The sequence below is a fragment of the Antechinus flavipes genome, chromosome 4 (assembly GCF_016432865.1).
Source record: "Antechinus flavipes isolate AdamAnt ecotype Samford, QLD, Australia chromosome 4, AdamAnt_v2, whole genome shotgun sequence".
Lineage (NCBI taxonomy): Eukaryota > Metazoa > Chordata > Mammalia > Dasyuromorphia > Dasyuridae > Antechinus > Antechinus flavipes.
In genome coordinates this window covers 13,641,759-13,665,561 of record NC_067401.1, presented here as the reverse complement: position 1 = coordinate 13,665,561, position 23,803 = coordinate 13,641,759, and the positions used below count along the sequence as shown (strand labels likewise).

The following is a 23,803-nucleotide window of genomic DNA, read 5'->3' as shown; positions in this document are numbered from 1 at the left end:
TACAGAAAAGAGTCTTCCCAACTTCTGTGCCGGTGAAGACGCAGCACAGCTCTTGATTGCCCATTTCGGTGCTTACCCCTGTGACAGGCGGGGATCTTTACTGAAATTAAAGCCACATCTCTCCTGATTTAGTTGAAGCCCATTTCCAGTTTTTCTGTCTCCTACAGATGTAGAGAACTGTTTGACAGCATCCACAGAAAAACTAAGACACTGAATTTTTACTTGAACAGAATGGGTCCCGTTGACTGATTTTCCCCAGGTTGCCACATTATTATTAAAAACCTTTTGGGGATGTTGCTTCATCTAATATTCACCAATGTTACAGCGATACAATTAAAACCATACATTCCTACTTTGTCATAAACTTGTTAACAAAGTCACCAATCTCAGAGCTGACTTCCTTTGAATGATGGAGGTCATTCACCCAGGACAAATCACCACTGGCTACAGGTGCTACCTGGGGACTTGCCCTTCTTCCTCTGCTCTGAAAACCCTGAGCATATAAACGACCACGGGAGAAGCCAAAGGAAGGGGAGGGGTCAAAAGCAAGACTGGTCATGGATCCCTGGGAGGGCCACCTTCAGCCGTGCTGTGTGGCACTCACCGTGCCCTGTGCCCACAGCCCTGCGGTAACTTCCCTTACCTGTTGAACAACTCCATTGGCAGAGAGAGACACGGCAGGGGAGGCGGCGGTGGTGATCACGCCCCCCGCGACTCTCAGCACGGTGGTGCCGGGCTTGGAGAGAGGGGTGCTGGCCGGCACAGACTTCAAGGAGCCATCAGATATTTTCACCAAAGAGGCCTGCCCACCAGGGTTTGCCTGTGAATAGGAATGATGTGTAATTATTAATGACACAGCATTAGCAGGTAACTCAAGGATTAAGAGCAGTCCAAGGATAATTACAATTTGAGTTAGGCAAACTATGGGCAGCTGGGGAGGGGTCTTGGTGTAATGCAGGGCATGCAAATAAACGCAGCTGGAAACCAGAATCTGGAAGCACAAATCACTTGTGTTTTTAAGGACATGAGGCTAATTTGTCTTAAAAAAAGGCAGTTTATAATACATGTCCTATTTCTCTACCAAGTGTGGAAATTCCTTCTGCAATGTACTTGGTGTAGCCCAAACACCTGCTCTGTCCCTTACAGACTAAGAGAATTGCTTCCTTTGGAAGGACTGAGTCAAATAAGGCAGGAAGGAGGAAAGAAGGGAGATAGGGAGAAGAACTGAAAACAGGAAGAGAAGTGGGGGGAGCGAGGGGAGAGACCTTACCTGGGTGAACAAAGCTGTTTTTTGCCCAGAGATGACTTTTAACGCCTGCTGTCCTTGAGTGGAAGATGCACCGACTCCCAAATTGCCCTGAACCACCGAGCCAGTGGCCAGCTGCTTCCCAGAACTCTGAGGAGAGGGCTGGCCAACTAAAAACGTGCCCTGGAGACAACAAGGAAAAGCAGAAAGATCTGAGTCACGTGCCCCCATCCTTAAGTCACAAAAGGAAACCTGGCTGTAGGGAACACTTTTCTTTAGATTTGAAACTCCTTCAGCACCAAAACGTAAAGCTCCCTAGCATAGGGCGTCCCCGACAATAATTAGAACACAAACATAAAGGGAGCGATCTGCCAGAGGGGGATTCTGATAGACAGTGGGAGGGTGGCTTCCTCCTTCTAGCTCCGATCCTATGTCCCCGCCCCCTTCCTAGGTAACACCTAACTAGCTAATCTGATACTGACTTTGCTTCATGCCAGTGGTGAAGGCTATAGGAACATTTTACCAAGGGCCTTTAGAGACAATAAAAATGCCTGTACAGCTGTTACTTCCACTGTTCCAGGGAGGCAGGATTTCCTCTCAGTGGAGGAAGACGCTCCCATTCAATAGCTTCTCCATGCTCATAATTTTCTATGGCTAAAAAAAAAATGCATGGAGGGCAGCTGGGAGGGTGCAGTGGATAGAGCACCAACCCTGAAGTCAGGAGGACCCGAGTTCAAATCTGGTCTCAGACACTTAACACTTCCTGGCTGTGGGACCCTGGGCAAGTCACTTAACTCCAACTGTCTCAGCAAAAACTAGAAAAAGTAGTCTCCCTAAAGGTTCACTATACAATCTTAACAAAATGCTCTATCAGAACCAACTGTGACACTCCAAAAAAACATTTTACAATCTAAGATCCTGACTGTTTTAAAATTTCTACCAAAAACCCAACAAAAATAAAACAACAACAACAAAACTCTCCTGGCTTTCTATGATATTTTAGAGACCAGCATTTCTTGCACCATTTACCAGCTTTTGGAAAAGTGTCATCTCTTCTGTCATGTACGATTTTTTAGAGCTATCAATATATCTTGTCTTAGGGAAAGAGACCTTCCAATGCAGCTCATGCCTATCTGCCCCCCACCTTCCCAACACGGGCCTGGGGGAGCCCCAGAGAAACTGAGATGGCAAGCCTGGCTCCCCTGGTCAGCATTCTAGAGGGGATGATGGTCCCTAAAGGCGGGGCCTAAAAAACGGCTCCTCTCTTTAATCTCCAAGGATATTCAAAGGGCAGAAACTAAGGATCCAAACCTGGGGAGTTTGCTTGAGGATATAGGACGTGTAGGTGAGATGTGGGGACACTCCTCCGGGATTCGAGCCCTGTGTTCCTGCAGTGCCGCCGCTGCCTCCAGCTGCAGAAGCTCCTCCTTGGAGGTCTGGAACACAAAGAGGCACCATCATCCCATATGTCCACCCCTCCCTCTGAAGATTTTCCCCAAATTCTCTTAGAGCCGGGAGTGGTCTTGAAGCGTGAAGTGAATGGACAAGTTCCAAAAACAGTGGAGAGAGATCTGAAAAGTTCTTTTTGCTTTAGCATGGGAGAACAGAGAAGGAAAAGGAGCTATCAGTATTTTCTAGCCAAGAAGCTATATGACTTCTATCAACTATCTTCCTGTTAATACAAGTGAATGATCACCAAATTGGGGTCATCCAATTTTCTCAAAGAACCCTCTTGGATTTTACTGAAACTTAGAGATTATGTTCTTCTTATTTGGTATTCTCTCCCTACACTAAATCAGATTTTTTTTTTGCATTAACCATAAATGGAAATGCCCATTTTTTCCCCCAGACCACTCACCTACTATCCCTCAGCTTCTGGCCACTATGTCTTCCCTCCAGAAACAGAATTTTCTGACCCATATACCATTATCTCTTTTTCCAATAACAGAAGAACAGGTCAGAGAAAATATTGATTTCTTTTTCCTTAGAGATTTGAGAGAGGATTCTGGGAAAGTGATGAAATAAGACATGAAATACCAGGCTCTTCAAATTTTCCCAACAAATAAAACATCACCTCAAAATGAACTTAATAATTAAAGTTCAGGCAAAGCAGTTGTTCTCCTAAGACAACTTGAGAGGATCTCAAAAAGATCAGAGACCTGGTCCAAATGAACTACAAACACTACCAAAGCAGCCACCATAGAATCAAAAAGCAACAAGCCCAGGGAAAGAGGCAGGGCGTGGAAAAGGAGGAGGGGAAAGGAGGAGGGGGCAGATGATCAACGGCAGCCTCCTTTCAGGAACTTTCACCTCACAAACAGTATTGGGGTCAGACAGCTGAGTGGGAGAAGATTGACCCTCTGCTGCCATCTAGAATCCCATGGTATGCTGCTTGCAAGAAACACATTTAAAAATGAAAGATCCACATAGAATTAAAATAAAAGGCTAGAGTAGAATTTATTATGCTTCAGCTTATGTAAAAAGCTAAAATAGAGTCAATTAGAAAAGATGAACAAGGAAACTCTAAATGTTATAACATCTACATTTTTAAAGGGAAAGTTAAATGAATTACAGGTAGAAAAAATAGTGGGGGGCTTCAGCCTTTCTATCTCAGAACTAGATAAATCTAACCAAAAAAATAAATAAAAAAAGAAGTCAAGGAAATGAACAGAATTTTAGCTAAGCCAGAGGTGATAGATATCTGGAGAAAACTGAATAGGAATAGGAAGGATTAACTTTTTTTCTCCATAGTACATGGCACCTTTATAAAAACTGACCATATATTAAGGCATAAAACCATTATAGCTAAAGGCAAAAAGGTCTTTTTAATTGCCTCCTTTTCAGATCTCAATGCAATAAAAAACTATATTCAATAAGGGACCATGGAAATACAATAAAAAATTGGAAACTAAACAACCTAATGTTAAAAGAATGACTGAGTTAAAGAACAAATCAGAAACAATTAATAATTTCATTAAAGAGAATGACAATGATAATATATCAAAACCTATTTAACTGGAGAAACATTCATTGATCATAGATAAGCAGAGCCAATAAAATAAAAATGACAATTTTACCTAAACTAATCTAATGTCATTCCAAATAAATTACCAAAAATATTATTTTACTGAGCTAAGAAAAATAATAACTAATTCAATCTGGAAGAACAAAAGATCAAGCATATCAAAGGAACTAATGCAAAAAATGTAGAGGAAGAGGTTTAACAGGACTAGATTTTAAATCATACTATTAGCAGTAATTATCAACTGGGCTAAGAATAGAAAGTTGGATCAACGGAGTAGAGTAGACATACACTATATAGTAACAAATGACCAATAATCTCATATCTGACAAATGTAAAGATTTAAGCTTTTGGGATAAGAATTTTTATTAGTAAACTCTGTAGGGAATGGTCCAAAAAAAAAAAAAAAAAAGCAGACTGGCAGAAATTGGGTACAAACCAGTATCTTATAGTATTTACCAAGATAAAACTAAAATGGATAAATGACTTAGATATAAAGGGAGATATCAGAAGAAAATTAGAATATGGATCATAATACCTACCAGATTCATCATTATGGGTAGGACAACAATTTATTTATTAAAAAGAGATAGCATTGTGAGGCTAAAAAGTATAGTTTTAAATTATATTAAAAGATTTTATACAAATAAAAAAACCAATGTAGCAAGATCAGAGGGAAAGCAGAAAAGTGGAGAAAAAAGTTTATAGTTTCTCAGAAAAAGGTCTCCTATCCCAATTATATAGCAAATTTTAAAGAATGAGTCATTCCCCAATTGATAAATTGTTAACAATATGAACGGGAAGTTTTTCAATGAAATCAAAACTATACGAGCCTTGTGAAAAAATGTTCGAAATCACTGATTAGAGAAATGCGAATTATTACAACTTTTGCAGGGGATGTGAAAAAAACTGAGACACTCATTCATTATTGGTGGAGCTATAAACTGATTCAGCCATTTGAGAATAATCTGGAATTATACCCAGAATTATTAAACTGCCTATACATTTTTCCAGCAATATCACTATGAGATTTGTTTCTCAATGTGATTAGGGAAAAAGGAAAAAAAAACTAATTTGTTCTAAAATATTAATTGCAGCTCTCTGTGGTGGCAAAGAACCGGAAACTGAGGGGATACCTCTCAGTTCAGGAATGGCTAAAGAAGATGTGTTGTATAATTGTGATGGAATACTGTTGTGCTATAACAAATGATGAGCTGGGGTTTTAGAAAACATGGAAGTTTTTGCATGAAATAATGAAGAATGAAATGGGCAGAATCAAGAGGATGTTATACACAACAGCAACATTGCTCTAGGAACAATTCATTCACAATGAGACTATATCACTTTCAGTGTTAAAATCCTATAACCTACACAAGATCTATGAAGGTCTCATGAAGAATCTATCTACTCTGGAGGAAATAACTGATAAAAAGAATACAAAATACAGTTTTTACACACGTGTATGTATGCATGTGTGAATGTATATGTACGTACACACAACACACACACAAACATTCATGCCCAATGGTAACCTTCTATAGGGCGGGGTAAGGAATGAGCAAAACGAAAAATAAATAAATAAATAAAATAGGGTGAACATGGAAATTCATGGTTTTTACCGAATCCTTTCCTTATGTGGGTCTGAGTACACGGAAATGTTCTTTTATTTATTTTTTTTGTTTATCAATTTGTATTTAAGGAAAAAAGAAAGAGAGATTCAACTGGATTTCAATTATGGTGTTTACACAACAGATACAAAGTATCAGGTAGAGAGGATGCAAATCTTTCACTTTAGGGCCACTACCTCCACAGCCTAAACATATACACTATTAGTTGTAATAGTTTCATCTCTTAAGACCCGATGGGACTGACAGCCTAATTGGGGGGGGAAAGGGGGGAGAAGGAGAAGGAGAAGAAGAGAGGAGGGGCTTTTGTTATCCTTTTCTTCTCAGTGTCACTGACATTAATGAGTCCTCCCAGGCCCCAAGCCTTTCCCTTGGAATACACCCAAAGCCTTAAGTGTCTTAAGTGACACAAAAATATTTAGAATGAGCACATTTTCCTGGTACTAAAAGAGTCAAAAATCAGAGCTGAGACCCTCTAAAAGATGGCCAAGGAGGCGTCCCCCCCATCATGTTTCTCCAAGCTGCCATCCGCCCCTTAAGCCTGACCAGTTCATTTTCCAGATCCCAGATAACCCCGTCCAGTTCCCTAACAACCAAATGATTCGAAGACAGACTCACTCGCATTGTTTGTAGCTCGCAGGATGGCCCCTTGAGGGATCAGCAGAAGTTTTCCTTTTCCAGAAGGGTTCTTGCTGTTTGTTGTTAAGTACAGTTTGGTGCCAGGAGGCAAATTTGCCAAGTTGGCCAGATTGGTGGCAGGCAGCTGCAAAGTAGCCATCACTACAATGACAGAGAAAGGCAGGTGGCAATGAAACACTTGAAAACAGATACATGAGTAACAAATAAATCTCAAGTTACTGAAATGACCGGTGAGAAAAGGTGAACATAAACAGTGGCTGTTCTTTGTAATAATAGCACTGTCAGAGTCAACACTAATATGTAAATGCAGACATAAACAGTAACTATTTACATATATAGTGGGAGGGGGTGGGAAAGAAGAAGAGGAGGAGACATTTGATGACAGAGAATGGATAAATTCTCATGCTAAAGCTGAACTTGGAGCCCATCTCTGGGCTATTTGCATTCTGGGACAGATTCTGAGAATTGCTCCGATGCTATGCTTGGCCACTTGGCCTCTAGCTGACTCTTTTTTTCAGGGTTGAATTCCTCAGTCTTTGGTCAGTGAAGAGGAATGTTTATTTTGGTTCAAACGAAGAAAAATCATGTTCAAGATCCATTATCAAGAGAGCACGTAAAGGCCATAAAGGATGGACCGTGAAGTTGCACTTCCACTAAGTCACAGAGCGGCTGCGTGCTCCCCTGGGGGCCTCCCCAGTCCCTCACTGAGCCTGAGCACGGGTGGCCACCAATGCAGCCTGAGTCTCCTTGACATCACAATCCAAAGGGGGAAAACTGTCAAGGCAAAGGGTGCGTTAAGGCCTATCAAAGTGAGAAGTAACTTGAGAATCAGAGACTTTTAGTGATAAAGATTTCCACTCAAACCTATCTTAGACACCGGGCTAGACGGGACAGACATTCTGCCAGAGGCTATGACAGAAGCAGACACACAAATACCTGGGACCGAGACAGACTCTCAGAAGCACGGCACCAGGGCCAAGAGGCAGAGCCAGAGAATATTCTGGGTGTGGGGGAGAGGGCTGTTTTAAGAGGCACTGAGTCAAGAGGTAGCAAGTCAGGGCACAGGAAAGTCAGGTGAGCTGGGTGAGGAGCCATTTGTTGAGGAGCTCTCCGTCACATGTCTCTCATCTTGCCTTCCCTTGCAATTCTATGCACTTTATCTTATGAATTTAAAAATGTGGTCCCGAGAACTTAAGAGGTTTCACTGGATTGCTGTCAAGGAGGCTATGACACAAAGTGTGCAGAAGCCCTAGGTTAGAGGTCAGGAGCAAGGAAACCAATGAGGAGGTTGTTTCAAAAGTTCAGGTGAGAGGTAGTTAAGGCCTGGACTGGAGCACTGGCAGGAGTAAAGGGAAAGGTAGAGATGAGAAACGTGGTGAAGAAGTCACTCATCAGGAACTGGGTTGGGTGAATGAGAAGGATTGAAGGTGGCTCCACATTTGCAAACCTGGGAAATGAAAAATGGGGCTTTCACAGAAATACACAAAGAAGCAAGATAGTTTTAGGGAGAAAAATTACGAACTGTTTTGGACATGAGGATAGCAGGAAGTAAAAGACTGGAGCTTGAAGGGGAAGATGGATAGGGGCTGAATATGTACATTTAGGAGTTATCTGTCTAGAAATAAATAGTTGAAGCAAGTCTATATGATGATCAATTCTGATGGATGTAGCCCTTTTCAACAATGAGATGATTCAGGCCAGTTCCAATGGTCTTGTGATGGAGAGAGCCATCTGCACCCAGAGAGAGGACTGAGTGTAGACCACAACGTTGCATTTTCACTTTTTTATTGTTGTTTCTTGCATTTTGTTTTCTTTCTCATTTTTTCCCTTTTTGATCTGATTTTTCTTGTGCAAGATAATTGTATAAATATGTATAGAAGAATTGCACATGTTTATTATATTTTGGATTACTTGCCATCTAGGGGAGGAAGTGGGAAGGAAAAAAAATTGGGGACACAAGGTGTTGCAAAGGTGAATGTTGAAAATTATCTGTGCACATATTTTGAAAATAAAAAGCTTAAAAAAAAAGGAACGATTGAACTAGAGCCTGAGTTTGGAATGATCCTTAGGAAAGGTGTTAGGACATTTGACAATTGTGCTTCAGATAGTGAAATGCTTACTTATAGTCATCCTGCAAGATGTGTTTTATGAAAACCTGAAGTAAATATTAACTCTTTTTATAGGGTCCTCCATACCTGATATCATGGGGACAGTTAGATGGAATGTCTCTCAGTTCCTACACACTGATTACTAATGTGGACGTTCCATTGCCAGGGCATGGCTGCCCCTTCCCCAAAAAGTTCCCTAAGTTGACCAATAATACTGTTACCTGAACCCTGAGATCCACTTTTCGGGGCTCCAGTGGAAGCCACCTGAGCCTTGGTTAAGGTCTGCACAGGCTGAGCCACAATGGTCCCTCCACCCCCGCTCACAATCGCTTTGGCGACTCCTTGGGTCACAACTTGCTTTGGACCCACGGCCTTGGCAACGGCGGAGCTGGCCTTGGCCACCAGGATCTGGCCCCCACTGATGGCCATGGCCTGCTTCACTGTGGACTGCAAAGCAGAGCCGACCGGCACGCCAACCACCTGCGCGAAACAAAGCAGACGTCACTGGGGCTCCGCCTCCTGGTCCTCGGCGAAGACGGGCACCTCTCGGGAGCCAGGAGCAGAGGCAGGTGATCCTACATAGCTCAGACGATTCCCACGGGAACAATAACAATAAAGCCAGGCACCTTAAGCATGTGACATGGACCTAAGCCAGTCATCAGAGAGTAAACAGCTGGCTGCTCTGGGCGTGTAACTGGCAATGTGCCTTCTTGGCACAAAGTTTCAGGATGGTATTTGGGTTAAATGTCAACTAGTGGAAATCACTATAATCCTGCTGATGGCCGGGCCCGATTTTTGCTTTTTTTTTCCCACTGTAGAGCTTGGAGTACTTAGTAACTTCTACTGACAAGATGAGAACAACAGCACAAGCTCATCCCAGAAAAAGTAAAAGTAGGACAGAAGCCATAAAGACTACATTAAGGTCTTTTCCCCCAGTAAACTGTGTATTACAAGTGTCCTTGAATATCTTCAAATAGGACAGCCAATTAATTTTCAGACCATTTTTTATGTATCCCCAGTGCCCAACCCAGTCCCTGGCACTTAGCTGTTTGCTAATTGATCAATTGTTTAATCAGTAGTTATGAAGAAGAAAGAGATTTTCCACACTTGGAATATTAGTTTGACAGGGATAATATTGTAATTTTAATCAACATTAACCTAAAATTAGTGGGGGCTGTACAGAATGCACTAAGGGATTCAAAGGAGCAGACCACACAGAATTCAGAATGCCTCTCTTTCTCTTGTCTCTCTAGCTTCCTGTCCTCCTCCTCCTTCCTCAAGCAACACATATTTCTCCTAAAATCTACCCACATGGCAAATTCTCAAATACCAGAAGAAGCTTAAGAAGCATTCTCTGTCTCTATTTGAGAAAGGGTGTCCAGGCTCAAGGAAGCTTGACTGGGGGGGGGGGGGGGGGGGGGGGAAGAGGCAAAGGAGGTAACATTTTCTCCTGCTTCAATGATTTTGGGGTCCCCAGAAAAGGTCACTTTTGATCCTAACCTCAGCCTGAGACTGATGCTCAGGGATTTGGCTGTAGGATCTCCGATATTATCAGCTACTCCTCCTAGTCATTGCTAACAAAAATGGGAAGGGTCCCCTGGATACAGCTTCAGTTATATGACCAGACTGACCCCAGTGAGCAGTGCAAGTGCTTTTTCCGCAGCATAGCAATAGGCCTCATGCGGAGACGCTGACTTGCCCTGGTCACTTGGCGGCAATGAGCAAGGAGTCCAGGTTACTGGATCCCAGATCCAGAGCCCCCACCCTTCCCCTAACAAACCCTGGAGAATGGCTCCTGTACCTTAGGTGACTGAGTAGTCCCATCTCCTGCAGCCAAGACTTGTTTCTGAGGAGACACAGCTATCATGTGACCCCCCTTCACAGTCACATACTGAGGCAGAGATGGCTGGCTGGAGGCTCCTGAGGTGGCCATGTGGGGGGCTTCTCCAGGCTCCTGCTTGATGATCACCTTGGAAGAGACACAAAGACACTAAATAAGGCACCCCAGTCTGGAGACGGTCTGTCTGCCGGATGAACAAATTAGTGAAGTGGGGTCTGCAAGGAAAGGCAAGAAGTGACCTGGATAAAGTTCCCATTGGACATGAGTGTATGGGAAATAAGCATTTATCCTGTGAATACCCCCACAAAATCCCTTCACCAACCTCTTCACATCTGTGAGGGATGAGGCATTCTAGGGGTCTCATTTTAGAAAGGAGGCTGACAAGCAGAGGAGGGCTCCCAGGTGGGACCAGAAGGACTTGGTGGAGACATGAGAGCTGCCTTCAAGGGCCTGAGTTTGTCCTACAGATTAGCAGTCAGATGGGGGAGAGTCTGAGGGAGGGGAGGCGAGGAGGAAAAGCTCCAGAGATAGATTTTTCTCAGCTAAAGCAGCCCCAGTAGGCTACCCCACTTATGGGTACGTTAGATGGGCCTTCTTGACCATGCCATCTTTTCCATAACAATTAGAAACACAAGGCTGGAAAGGGGAAGACACGGACCCTCAGGGGCCCCCAGACAGGAGAGCCCAGAATCCTGATGCTGCATCTCACTCCCCAAGGAGCTTGATGAAGGCACAAACCTGTGGTGGAACACCAACCAAAGATCACCGCCACCCTAATCCACCCAGAGATAGGCGACCATGGGCAAGGAGTTGAGATGGGGCCCTGAAAACAAATACTCACCTTGGTAAAAGCTCCAAGGCCTCCAGTGACAGGTTTGGGGCTCTGCACTTTAGAGTGACTCCCAATTGGGCAAAGAGGAGGCATAGACGCAAACAAGGAGTCCTCCTGCTGGGTAGGCAAGATGGTATAAAATTAGGCAACCAAAAACCTGGAGAAAATCAGCTTGAACTCCAATAACTTGTACTGAGTTCTCGAGGTTAGACCACTCGGGAAATCTGAAGATTGACTACTCAACACGATTCTCTGGAGCCTCCCTAGCCTCAGCTGGATGTCCTCTGTTACATCAACATGTTAATCGAAGATTTCCTTTCAAACACCATTCATTGCTTGGTTTGGAAACTACAGACATAGTAAATATTTTTAAACCGTGTCAATTTTTTTCTTTTGAAGATAAAACAATTTTTCAGTGACTGCAATTACAACAAAAAATATCAACTTTCTGAAGATGCATAGTTTTTATATAATGTAAGCTTTTATAATCTGTCAGTCTCATTTTTAATTAATTTTTTTACTTCAACCCTCCAGAATGGAACCTTCTCATTTTTTATTTAAAAATATTTTATTTATTTTAATCAGTTCTCCTCATGAGCTTCCTCCCAAATAAGAATTAAAAAAAAAAAAAATTACAAATACATAGAGCATAGTTGGTCAAACAAAACAAACTTACAAATACATAGTGTTTCAAAACACACTGGCCTGTCCAAAATAAACTTTTCTCATTCTGTAGGCTTAGCCCTTTACCTCTCCATTAGGGGGAGCTGCTCTACCATTAGTCCCATTTGGTCATTCTTCTGATGAGAATTCAGCATGATAGCTGCCTCTATTTTTAAACTTAATGCAAATTTAAAAATTTAAACAGCAAAATGCCTCTCTCCATTACAGTTAATTTGGAAACATAAAATTTGACATTTAGAAGGAATCTCAGGCCTTCTGGTTCCACTCAGAACCAAGCAAGTATCACATCGACAGCCTTCCTGAGAGATGATATTCCAGGACTTCTTTAAAGATGGTGGTGTTAACCCTAATACTACATAAATTATCACAACAGAAATAAAAGGTATCTAAGCCAGCTCCTTCTAGAAAAAAAAATACATGCTGACAACCAAAGAAGGGAGAGATCAGGCATAAAAATAAAATTATTGGCTAATATCATTAGTAATTGAAACAAAAAATTTGAATAAACTATTCAAGACAGAAGTGACCTATTTTAAAAACTTATTCACTATGAATTTCTATTATGAGTGCTGGAATGGCTTCAATATTCAGTCAACAGAATATTTAAACACATTCTATGTCTCAGACACTTTTATTAGAAAACCTAAAAAACATAACAAAAACAATACAACTCATCTTTATATCAATTAATGGAAAATCTTTGAAAACAATATTCATTTATGTTAAAAACATTAAAAGGTGTAGGTATTAAGGAACCTTTTTGTAAATGGGATAAATAGCCACAAAACCATATACTAACATTATTTCTAAGAGAGGATCATTAAAGTTCCATCCAATAAGAACTACTCACTACTATCAACTGATTTCATCCTAGAAATTGTGGTAAGACAAGAAAATAAATTAGAAGGAATATACTTGTTAGGTAAGAAGAAAAAAGGTTTTTGTTGACAAATGATATGATGATTTATTTAGATAATGCCAGAACCAATAAAAAACCAATAGATAAAATTAATGTCAATAAAGTGGCAACATAAAGTCCCTCTCCCTTCCTTCTCCTGCCAAATCATCCTTTCTGCATCTGTATATTACTAACAAAAAACAGCCACAAGACAAAAAATGAAATCTCATTCAAAATAAATACAAAATGCATATCATAAAACATATGGGAGTTAATCTACAAAGCCACAATCAAAATGTAAACAATTACAAGTAAAAATCAATGGAAATAAGCTAGACAAGAAATTGGATATTCATTATTCATAGTTGAGCTTATACGTAGACAATGAAAATGTCTAAAACACTAAAATAAATTTACAGACATACCAAACTTTCAGAGCACAGGACTAGTCAAAACTAGCAAAATTCATCTGGAGAATCAAAGTTCAAGAATCCCACAAGAAATATCAAAATAAAAAGAAATGAAAGGGGAAGGAAGTACACTGCCATTTCTCCAAATATATCATATCAAAATTACTTGGTACTGGTTAAAAAACAGAAAAGCTACAATGGAATATGGCAGATTAAGCAAGACCCAGGAGTAATCAAAAATAGAGTCTAGTCTTTGATAAACCCAAGAACACCAACTATTGGAGTAAGAGTTCCTTATATGAAAAGAATATTCAAGAAAAATTTGGAATCAGATTGGCAAAAATTAGGTTTAGACCAACTTTTTTCACCAAAATGCGTCAATAGGATTTAAATATCAACAGTCATATTATAAAGAATTAGGAGAATGGAAGGCCATAACTTTCTGCATGACCTAAGGAAAAAAGCCTTTCCAAGAACTTACCATCCAGAGAATTATGTAACTTTTTCTAAAAGGTTATTTTGGGCATTACAGTGTGTGAATTTAAATTAAGCCAGTTCACCTTCTACTTACTATTTTTATAACTCTGGGCAAATCACTGCCCCTCTAAAGGTATCAGTCTCCTCACCTGTAAAATGAGGAGGTTGGACTAAATGACCTTTAACATCCCTTCTAAATCCTACAGCCTAATTATTTGGGGTTTGGGGAGGCAAAGAATTGATCAAACAAGGGAAAAGTCTGAATGAAAAAGAAGTATTTTAAAATCACTACCCAGAATTTAAAACACATCTTGCACTGTCTTTGGAAAGCAGCAAAAACTTAGTTGGAGATCTCTGTTCAGTGCTGGGTACCATACTGTAAGAAGGAAGACCAACAGACAAGAACGTGTTCAAAGGAGATAACCGGATGGGTAGGATTTATTTTATGAGGAAAAGCTGAGGAACTAGCAATGTTTCACCTGTGAAAGCGGGACAGGACAGCAAAGTCAATTTTTGCTATTTCATAATACTATAGTAGATGGATGAAGGAAAAATCTTGGTGAAGCACACAAGTAGTAGCTCTGGTAAAGCTATTTCACCATGGGGCAGGTATACTACCTGCAGAAATGACAGCGCTCCCTATAAACAGAAAGGTTTAAGCAGAGACTTGATGGCTAGACAAGATCGAAGAATCTTTATTGATCTAGAGATGGAAAAATTCTTGGAAGTTCTCTAGTATAATCTGCTCATCATTCAGAGGAAGAAACTAAGGCATGGGAAATGAAGGTCACCCAGAGAGTAAAAGGCAGTTCGAGGATTTAGATGCAGGGTCCTCTGTTGCCAAATGCAGTTTTTCACGTGAGCAATCTTCCTTTATATCAAAGATATAGTAAACCTTGGGTTATAGGATGGACTAAATGATCTCTAAGGTTTTTTTGAACTCTAGGAATTTATCTCCTAAAATGTACAAAGTCAACTGAAAAAACTACTGTTTTCAACTGTTCAATAAGTATTTACTGAGTGCCTACTATGAGTGACACTGGAGATTCAACAACAAAAATAAAATGGCCCTGCCATCAAAAAGCTAATCCTCTACAGGGAGAAACAATTTGGGTGAACTTGCTTACTTTTTAAAATAGACACATGCAATCACATAGAGAAGATGTTACCTTGACTGTAGAAGTGACAAAACTACTTCCATGGATCTTAGGAATGGGAGAGCCTGTTCCTTGGGTAGTCTGGGAAGCACTGGACAACTTGCTGGTGGGGCTTCCTGGAGAAAAAAAGATCTGATTTAAGACTAAGGCATGCAAAATGAGTTTAAAGTATTTGATAGTTGCTCTCCTTCTTTTCCATTTAGTCCTTATTTTCCACCTTTATGATTCAAGCAAAGCTGAAAAAGAAAGAATTTCAAACTATTATGGGAAAAAAAAATAATGCTTCAGCTCTACAACCCATGATAACCTGGGATTCAGAGAGGGAGAGAAAAAGATAAGAAAGAAGATAACAAGAGGACTTACAGTCAGGTTATTTATCTAAGAGATACTCTTAATCCATTAAAATATAATTCAGTAAAAGATAACTACATATCTGTGTATGAGACCCTGGGAGAAGAGCTCTACATTCAAATGAGAACTGCCTTTCAGGACTGTCCCTGGGGGACTGCACATTTCTCAGACCACTGCTGCCATTCAAAGCCTCCTGGGGACACTTTTGGAATTGCTCTCAGCACCAATTTCAGGCAGGCTCCTTGCTTTGTGGGGTACACTTCAGTCCAACTCCAAATACCAGGAAGCTGGTGATCCCTGTTCTGTCAATAATGCAACAGTGGGAACAAGAGGGGAGAGACCCAGAGGCTGATCAGGGTTTTCCTCCAGCACATTTGGCCCCCAAAGTCTTTTTTCCAAAATAAAATCCTATTTCTAGTAAAGACAACTCGCCACTGAGAAGAGTCAGAAGGAGATGTGAGAGTTCCGAAGAGGGGCTCCCCAAAAGAGCTGAAGCAATGGTAGTACCTTTGGAACCCCCCCCGAGGGACAATCATTTTCCTATCGGACATGTAATGGATCACACGAAACCAAAACTTCAGGTAAAAGAGGCCTAGTGTGACTTCACGGTGTGGGGCACTGCCCATGCGGAGAGACCTCGCCAGTGTCACCTCAGTCCCAGCTCTGGGCGGGTACAAGGCGCTTGATGCTTCTGGCCGCCACCTCATACCCACTAGTGGGTGGATGAGAGCCCAGATCTTCCTGAGCACCTGCCCCCAGGGGCTTCTCGCTCTCCATGCCACACGGCCTAGCTAAATGCCACGGTCCCAGGGGCCTTTAAAAAACCTGCCAGGTTTCTGTCCACTGGCATCAGCAACATTCCCCACACATTCCTGGCTCCTTCAGTTCAAGACAGAATTCTGAAAATGCTCTGAGAGCTCTGAGAGACACGCATCCAAGTGTTCAAAGATAAAAGAACAGGAGACCACCTCATTGTTAGGTTTCTTGAAGAGAAAAAAGAAACGTTGTCCTTCTGATCTTCCAGGACTATAAAAGCCTTTTTAGCATCACACGGCTAGCTTTCCGAAGTGTTTCTGCTGCTGTTTGTCGGAACATTTTCTATCTCCCACTAGACTTGTAGGGATCAATCCACGCTAAGACTTCAACCTTAACAGAACAAGTAAAGTGTACCATGAATTATCTCCCACCCCCCCTGCACTGGGAGCTTGTCTGGGAGAATGCAAGGATTATTAATAACAGAGTCAGAGGGCCCTGGCTTCATGTGAACTGGAGTGGAAGTTGGGATCCGAGGTAAAGGAGATGGACTCGGAGTAGAGATTGGGGAACCTTTATTAATGAAAAAGAGGAAAACAAAATACTTATGTCTAACCCTTCTAGAATGGGTAAGAGAAGCAAAATCCAACAGAATATAGGAAGGTTGTCAAGAGAGGGATGGAGAGCCTAGAACCTAGCAGCAAGCCTGTCACGCACAGGGGGCAGGCAGGGACTGGGGCCTCCGATAACCCCAGCAGGTCATTCTGGCCCTTTTTCTATCTGAAGAAATTAAAGTGCCGGAAAGTCAGTGGGACCTCAGGGAGTCTGACAAGCCTCACTTCAATGAAGTGTGTATCTCTTCTCAAGCCAGCTGCAACAGTCAGACCGGGACATGAAGAAGGCAAGCTTTTGGTTGCTAACTGTAGCACCGTGCCCTGTCTGCCAGCGAGCACAACCATCCTTCCTGAGAGCAAATCATTAGCATTTACCGACATCTGACACCCTCTAATTTCCTTTGATTTATCCTCTAAGAACTTTCCTCAACTCCAAACCTGTGTTTCTAGCTAAGCTCCTCTTTTTTCTTAGCAGTAACCAGCTTTTAATTTACTGCCCGCCATGTGAACTCACTCTTCCTTCCTCCTTTTAGGTAATGTAACTTACTTAAACTCTTTCAGAATTTAAGAATTTAAGTCCCTTTGTTTAATTTAAGTAAGTTCACTCTACTTTCCATCCAACTATAATATATAAAAGTCACATGACTACTTTAAGTCTTCAACTTTCCAGGCTGACAGTCACCTCAGAGTGGTCCACAAGGAATCTTCTGAACTGCCCTCTCCCAGGAAGGCCTCCAAATTTTACGGCCAGTGAAGTGAAGAGCCAGAAAGTGCATGTTCCTAAGTGCAGGTATAGACTCATGTTGAATGTTTAGCAACTGCCAATGTGAGGCAGTTATGGAGTAAGAAGTTTTCCAGCTTAATGAAAATTAAGTGAGAACTAAGAAATAAAACTTACTGCCTGTAAAAGCCTGTGTATCGAACTTCCCCTCCCTGAGCCTCAGTTTCCTTTTCTGTAAATGAGGACGGACTAGGTGCCTTCTGAGGTCCCTTCAAGGACCTATAATATTAAAACTAAATTTAGTTTTTAAAGCCAAATAGCAGTTCAGAAATCATGGGTAGTTCTAGCCTCAATGCCACAAAGAGTCAAGCTCCAACTTAGCTTTGACCATACCCTGGTACCATATGACCCTTTTGGGACCTAAGACCACAACTCAGTGGACAAGAAGATGACGACTTGTACTAACTGCCAGGAGGTGTCTCTTCAAAACAGTATTAATAATTCCAATGAATCTGAAGTTGAGTTCCTATAGATTGAGATACTGGGGGGAGGGGGAGAGGAAGGAGATGTGTTCTTCACTTTCTCCTGATATTCTAAGGATACCACCAAGCACTGGAACTCTCCATCTGCTTGCTATTGCTCTCTTCCCATCACACTTCACTTCTCTGGAACATATTCATCTGTTCTTTCCTGAAGTTTCTCATTTATTATATACCTTAGCCTACTCCTCCCAAGTTCACGTGCCTCCTCCACCTTCTGTGGGACCCTCATTTTCTATGGAGACAATGATGTCGTGGGACTAATACTGTGTGACAAAGCAGCCCCAAAAGAACATGAAAAGAACCGCAAGTTCTGAGGTCATCCCAATTAATTCTCAATCCAGCCTCCCTGCCCATTTGTGCTACAGTCCAACTCCAATCAACAGGCACCAGGAAGCACCAAACACTGTGCTAACAGCTGGGGACACAGAGAAAAGCAAATCTCAGGGTCTGCCTCCAGAAGCTCAGTCTAGTGGGAAGACAGCAAGCAGCAGCTGTGGGCAGACAAGGTGGACAAAGATCAGATGGAAGACCAATCAGTCATACCATCCCATGACCATTTCCTTGTCCCAGGGAGAAGCTGCATTCAGGGGACTCTGTCCTGAGCAGCAGTGAGGAGGTCTCTGCTGGACGCCTCTCCAGCAGAAGTGTTTCTCATCAGAAAACCGTGTCAGCTGTACCCATCCCTGGCAGCCTGGATCTCCTTGACGTGCATTTGGGGACCTTTTTTACTTTTAAGTTTTCCTCTTAAGCACATCTGAGACTGGGATGTTTTGGATTTAATACTCATGATGGGGTTTTCTAGAAGTTCAGTACAATTTTTTGCTGATCATTCTCATTTATCCCTAAATACCTCCAGGCTGACTTTGCTTAATGGGTCCTCTCTCCAATTGTTCTTTAAACTAGTTTTATTTTCCACAGCTTCTCTGGTGTTTTTTGAATCTATAGAGCTCATAATCTTCCATTGTGTTTCTCAATGAGATTATACAAATTTAAAAATTTGTACCTTCAAATATTTTCAAATCTGGTGTTCACACTGATTGCCACATCCCTCAAGCTGGCAGAGGGTTAGGCAGTTGCTCACTACAAGACTATGTAGGGTCATTTGTTTAAATTCTGCATGAAATGATTCATCTGTATCTCTGTCCTTCTAACTACATCCTAATTTCCAACAAAAATTTGCTTGAGTAAGATCTGAGTTGGTTCAAGTACATCCGGTATGTCTTTTCTCCTTTTTACTCTTTCACCCATCTTTGTACTAATTTTGGTCTTCGCTCTAACAAGTCTGTGGTCACTGAAAACTCATTCAGTAATGACTCATGCTTCAGTAGTGAGCTGTTTCCCATCTGTTGAAAGACAGCCAATTTCATATGTTTTATAACGTTATTTCCCTCCTGATTCTTTTCTTGAAGAAAGCCATGTAGGCACACAGCCTCTGCAGGTCTTTGAGCTTAGCCACAGTTTCTGCCACGCTCGCCCTCCCTGTGCCCTGACTTACTCACAAAGAACATGCTCATTTCATTTGCAGGGGCTAGCTCCTCACAGAAGGCTCCTACTTCTTCATTCTCTGTCACAGATGGTGAGACACAAGCTGGATTATTTTCAAGGTAGTCTTTTTCCAAGTACCAAATGAAGTGACCAAATGTCCTATGAAATGATGTTTTGTTGCCTTTGTGCATATGTTAAAAACAACTGCATCATTACTTCTTTGGGACTAACCAAAGAGGCATTCTTCTACTTAGATGAAATCTCCTTCTTTCTTCTGGTTTCATTTATAGAAATGGTCTTAACTAGAGGCCCATGAACTTATTTTTTAAAAATACTATGGTAATTCTATTTCAATATAACAATCTTTTGTAATCTTACATATTTAAGAAAACATAATGCTGAGAAGGGGCCCTTGAGTTTCACTCCAAGACACGAAAAGGAAGTTCACTGAGTTACACCTAGAATGTCAAGAATGACAGGATCCAGGGGCAGCTAAGTGGAACACCAGTCCTCAAGTCAGGAGGACCTGAGTTCAAATCCAGCCTCAGAGACTTAATACTTCCTGGCTGCGTGACACCGGCAAGTTACTTAACCCCAATTGCCTCAGCAAAATAAAAAAATAAAAAAAAGATACGGTCCAAATCTTCCAGGGTTGTTTCCAATCACTGGTCACATTTAGAATACCACCAGCTCAGCTACTTTAAAGTTTGAGAGTCTGTCTAAAAATTGTGATTATTAGCATCCTCTGTCCCCTTTCCACTGCCATTGATGAGGACAATACAGCCTCGCCCAGAAGAGCATCTGCATTCCTTGGGAAAGACTCTCTTCTCACACATTATGCACCTTTTGGATGCAAAACCTACATTCCCAGGGAAACACTCTTTTCCCACACCCTATCTCAAGTATGTTCCTTTAGGATGCAAAACCCAAATTGTTTTGTTTCTGTATAAAAGTAAGCCCTGAGAAAATGTCTCTGGGCAATTCTTTGACATTGCTCACCAAGAGAACATCTTGGTGTCTCTCTCTTTAATAAAGTGCCTTTTCTTATCACAGCCTTTTGTGTAGCATTTCTCGCTGCAAACCGGCCCTAACTTGGTGTTATGGAGAACTAGGAGACCTACCCACTTTCCTGCCTTGATCCGTACCTCATCACCATGTCAGAAACAGAAGGAAGGTGCAGGACTAGGAGCCATCTTATACTCTGTTTTGTGGGTTGTCCAAGGACTCACTAAAGTGCCTAGGCTAATGGTGAGGCCTATGAGATCAAAAACAGTCCTGTTTGTCTTTTATTCTGACCCCTCCTACCTTTTCAGTCCTCTGCGATCCAATGAGGCTAGCCCCTGGGCCCTTCCTCACAAAGACATTCCAGAATTTTTCAGCGACTGTCCCCAAGGCTTGGAATTCCCTCCATCCTCCCATGTACTTCCTGGTAGCCCAGAGTCTCAGTAAGATCTTCCCTTCCACAAGATGCCTTTCCCAGTTTTCCTTAATATGGGCGTCTTCCCTGAGGTTCCCCCTCATTTATTCTGTAAACATCATTGCTTGCATACTGTCTCTCCCCACCAGACCATGAATCTCCTGAGGGCAGAAACTGGGCTTGCTTTGCTTTGATCCCCCCAGTACCTAGCCCAGTAGAAGGCAAAGACTCCACAGAGGATTCCAAGGTCCAGTTTTTGCAATCATTCTCAGCCATCTATCCAAAGAAGCAAAGCCTCTGGGCTAGATTGTAAAGTAGCAAAATCATGGGATTTCAATTTCACCTCTTCTTTCTGCTTTTGTGTGAACAGAGGTCCTAATTAGCACTAAAATGACCAAAATGTAGGAGAACTAGCAAAAGTCTGAATAATCTTTGAACTGGAAAATAAGCCTCTCCTGATATGTAAAAAGAAGCTGGTCAAAGGCCAAACACAGAAATCCCTCTTTCCTCTCAGTAACTTCAGATGGCTTCTCCCCCAACCTGCCCAGCAGGAAGAACACAGCCTTTAAAAGCAGAGCAGCATGGCCTATTGATAACCGGGCTGGAATCAGAAGACCTGGGTTCATTTTTCTCAGCCTGAGTTTTCTCATTCTGTAAAACTGGATTAATGAAAGAGTGAGGAATACCTAACTCGGAAGGTTGCTTCAAGGAAAGATCACTGTCAATCACAAAGGCAATGTGAAAGCAAGTTGTCATTGTCACCATCATGATCAGCAGTAGCAGCAGCAGCAGCAACAACATGAACTCTGACCTACCTGAGACAATTTTGCAGCTCATGGTGATTGGTTGAAAGGATTTTCCAGGAGACTCAGGATTAGGAACTTGACCTTGTGGCACAATTTTGCAACTGGCTGCTATTGGCTGGAATGCTGAATTACCATGGGAGCCAAAGGTGATCCTCTGGGATGACACCAATTTTGTCGGGGTACGTTCCACTGAAGACGGCAAAGAGTAAAATGCTGTGGGTCTGTCAGCTTCAGTTTTTGCCTGGAAACCTAAACGAAACAGGTAAAAATGAGATAATAGTGTCTCACCACTTCATCAAGGAGAACAAGTCACACAAATAAAACCCCACCAAGTCCTTGCAGCTTGCCTTCCATTAAAAATGTTCACTAATAAGAAGAATAAAAGAAATCCACAATCTTATTAAAGGTTTATTCTCATGGAAAAACCAGTGAATGTCTTGGAGGCCACACTGAGGGACTGCTAAGACAAAATATTGTCTATATCATCAAATGTGGTTACAGTATCAGATATTTTTACTTGTTTTTCTTACTTAAAAAAAAAAAAGGCTTGCTCTAGAATGGGGAAGGGAAGTGAGTAATATAAAGACAAAGGGAAATAAAATAATTTTTAAAAACGAATACTCAGAGAGAACAAAGAGCTAGCTAGAGCTTACTACACACTCTACTCTTAACAAGAAAGCAATTAGCTGTAACTAACATATAGGGCACAAATTCATTCTCTTCTTTTTTGATTTTTGCTGAAAAACTGCTTCAACTCAGTGAGGAACTTAATGTAAAAAGAAAATATTCTCTCATGCTTTAAAGACTTCAGTCACCATTTATAAAGTAAAAACTAAAGATACATCAAGAAGGAAATCTACCCCTGTCCATGAGGAACTCCTTGGGCACAGGGACTGTCTCACTCTTGCCTCCTTCGGGGGCAGCACATAGTGTGTTTGGTTACAATTCACTTGAAGAATTTAGCTTCTAATCACATCTGATGAATCCCTTATTTAAAAAAACTAACAGAAAAAAGATAACGAGTCAGAAAAGGTCAAAGCACCCTGGCTAAATGCAAACCAAAGGCCATGGGAGATGTGGCGCTCTTAAGGAAAGAAGCTGGCAGGGCTGCTAGGGCCCCTGCTGATGCTGAACTTCGGAGCCCGGAGATCAAACACAGCTAGACCAGGGGCTGAAGAAGCAGACACGAAGGCTGAGCTATGGCTTATGGGGCCCAAGGGAAGCGCCTTTCCTGTACTGGGGTGGCAGGAGCCCCATCACCATGGTGCCGGGGCTCAGGCTCCTAGACTGGCAGAGCTGACTGTTGGCACCTGGTCTGTGGAGATGGAGACTCCGGGGGGCAGAGCTGGCAAAGGTTCAGCTGAAGCCCTCGGCACTGAGCCGCCTAACACCTCTGGGAGGGCACGTGTAGCAGGAGGTAGGAAGAGGGAAAGAGGAGACCTGTCTGCCAGGAGCCAGACCCGCGGGATCCCCTGAGGGTGTGTGTGTGCACAAGCACAAGTGTGTCTGAAGTACATGTGTGTGGCCGCACACGCCCCTTCCTGCCCTCCATCACGGACATTCTGCATGAGGGGCCGAGCTTGCCACCACTGTCCCGGGGGCAGGCCAGGCCTCCGGGCCCTAACCTAAAAGCGTCCGAGAAGCCCCCACTCAGGCTGAGGACGACGCTTGCTCTTATACTACTATTTCGAGGCCTGGCGCTTCTCCAAGCAGAGATGGGGAGGTCCTCCCAAGGGTTTTGGTTTGGCTTCCAGTTCACTGATGGAAGGAGAAGGAGAAGTGGCTATGGAGGAGGAAGAGTACAATTTTATTGGGAGGGTCTAACCCAGGAGGAACACTCCAAAAGGAGAGAGAGGGGAGGAGGCGACAGCCCTCAAATGTTGTATCACCTTTGTCCAGGGCGGCATCGGGCACGGGCTCATGGGAAGGCTTTCTGGGGGAAGCAGCTTTCACGGGGGCTGGGCTAGGCAAAGGCAAAGAGGAAGGGGCATCTGAGATGTCGGACTCTGATGACTGAGGACAGAGGGGGTCTTCTCCGAGGGAGTGCCGATGGAGCTCAACATCTACCACCTAGAAGACATGGAAACAAGTGTCACTGGCGTCACGGAAGGCCCCGAGGCACAACCGATGCCAGGCCCGAGGCTGGCAGCGGCGCCCACTGGAGCTCCCCCTCACA

The 23,803-nt window shown here is 42.4% G+C and overlaps 1 protein-coding gene across 4 annotated transcripts in view; it reads right to left on the bottom strand.

Annotated features, from left to right (window-relative positions):
- The window catches only part of YEATS2 (YEATS domain containing 2), an 89,952-nt gene that overhangs the window by 23,669 nt on the left and 42,480 nt on the right, over positions 1 to 23,803 (bottom strand). For 3 of the 4 annotated variants that reach the window (XM_051991845.1, XM_051991841.1, XM_051991844.1), the window contains exons 10-19: positions 23,517 to 23,697; positions 21,637 to 21,876; positions 14,951 to 15,054; positions 11,322 to 11,429; positions 10,442 to 10,609; positions 8,862 to 9,120; positions 6,512 to 6,673; positions 2,558 to 2,682; positions 1,271 to 1,429; positions 644 to 820 (exon numbers count right to left, since the gene is read on the bottom strand). In XM_051991845.1, coding sequence (XP_051847805.1) covers positions 644 to 820; positions 1,271 to 1,429; positions 2,558 to 2,682; positions 6,512 to 6,673; positions 8,862 to 9,120; positions 10,442 to 10,609; positions 11,322 to 11,429; positions 14,951 to 15,054; positions 21,637 to 21,876; positions 23,517 to 23,697 — 1,683 coding nt within the window. The remainder of the gene's footprint in view (positions 1 to 643; positions 821 to 1,270; positions 1,430 to 2,557; positions 2,683 to 6,511; positions 6,674 to 8,861; positions 9,121 to 10,441; positions 10,610 to 11,321; positions 11,430 to 14,950; positions 15,055 to 21,636; positions 21,877 to 23,516; positions 23,698 to 23,803) is intronic. The other variant, XM_051991843.1, reaches the window with a different exon arrangement.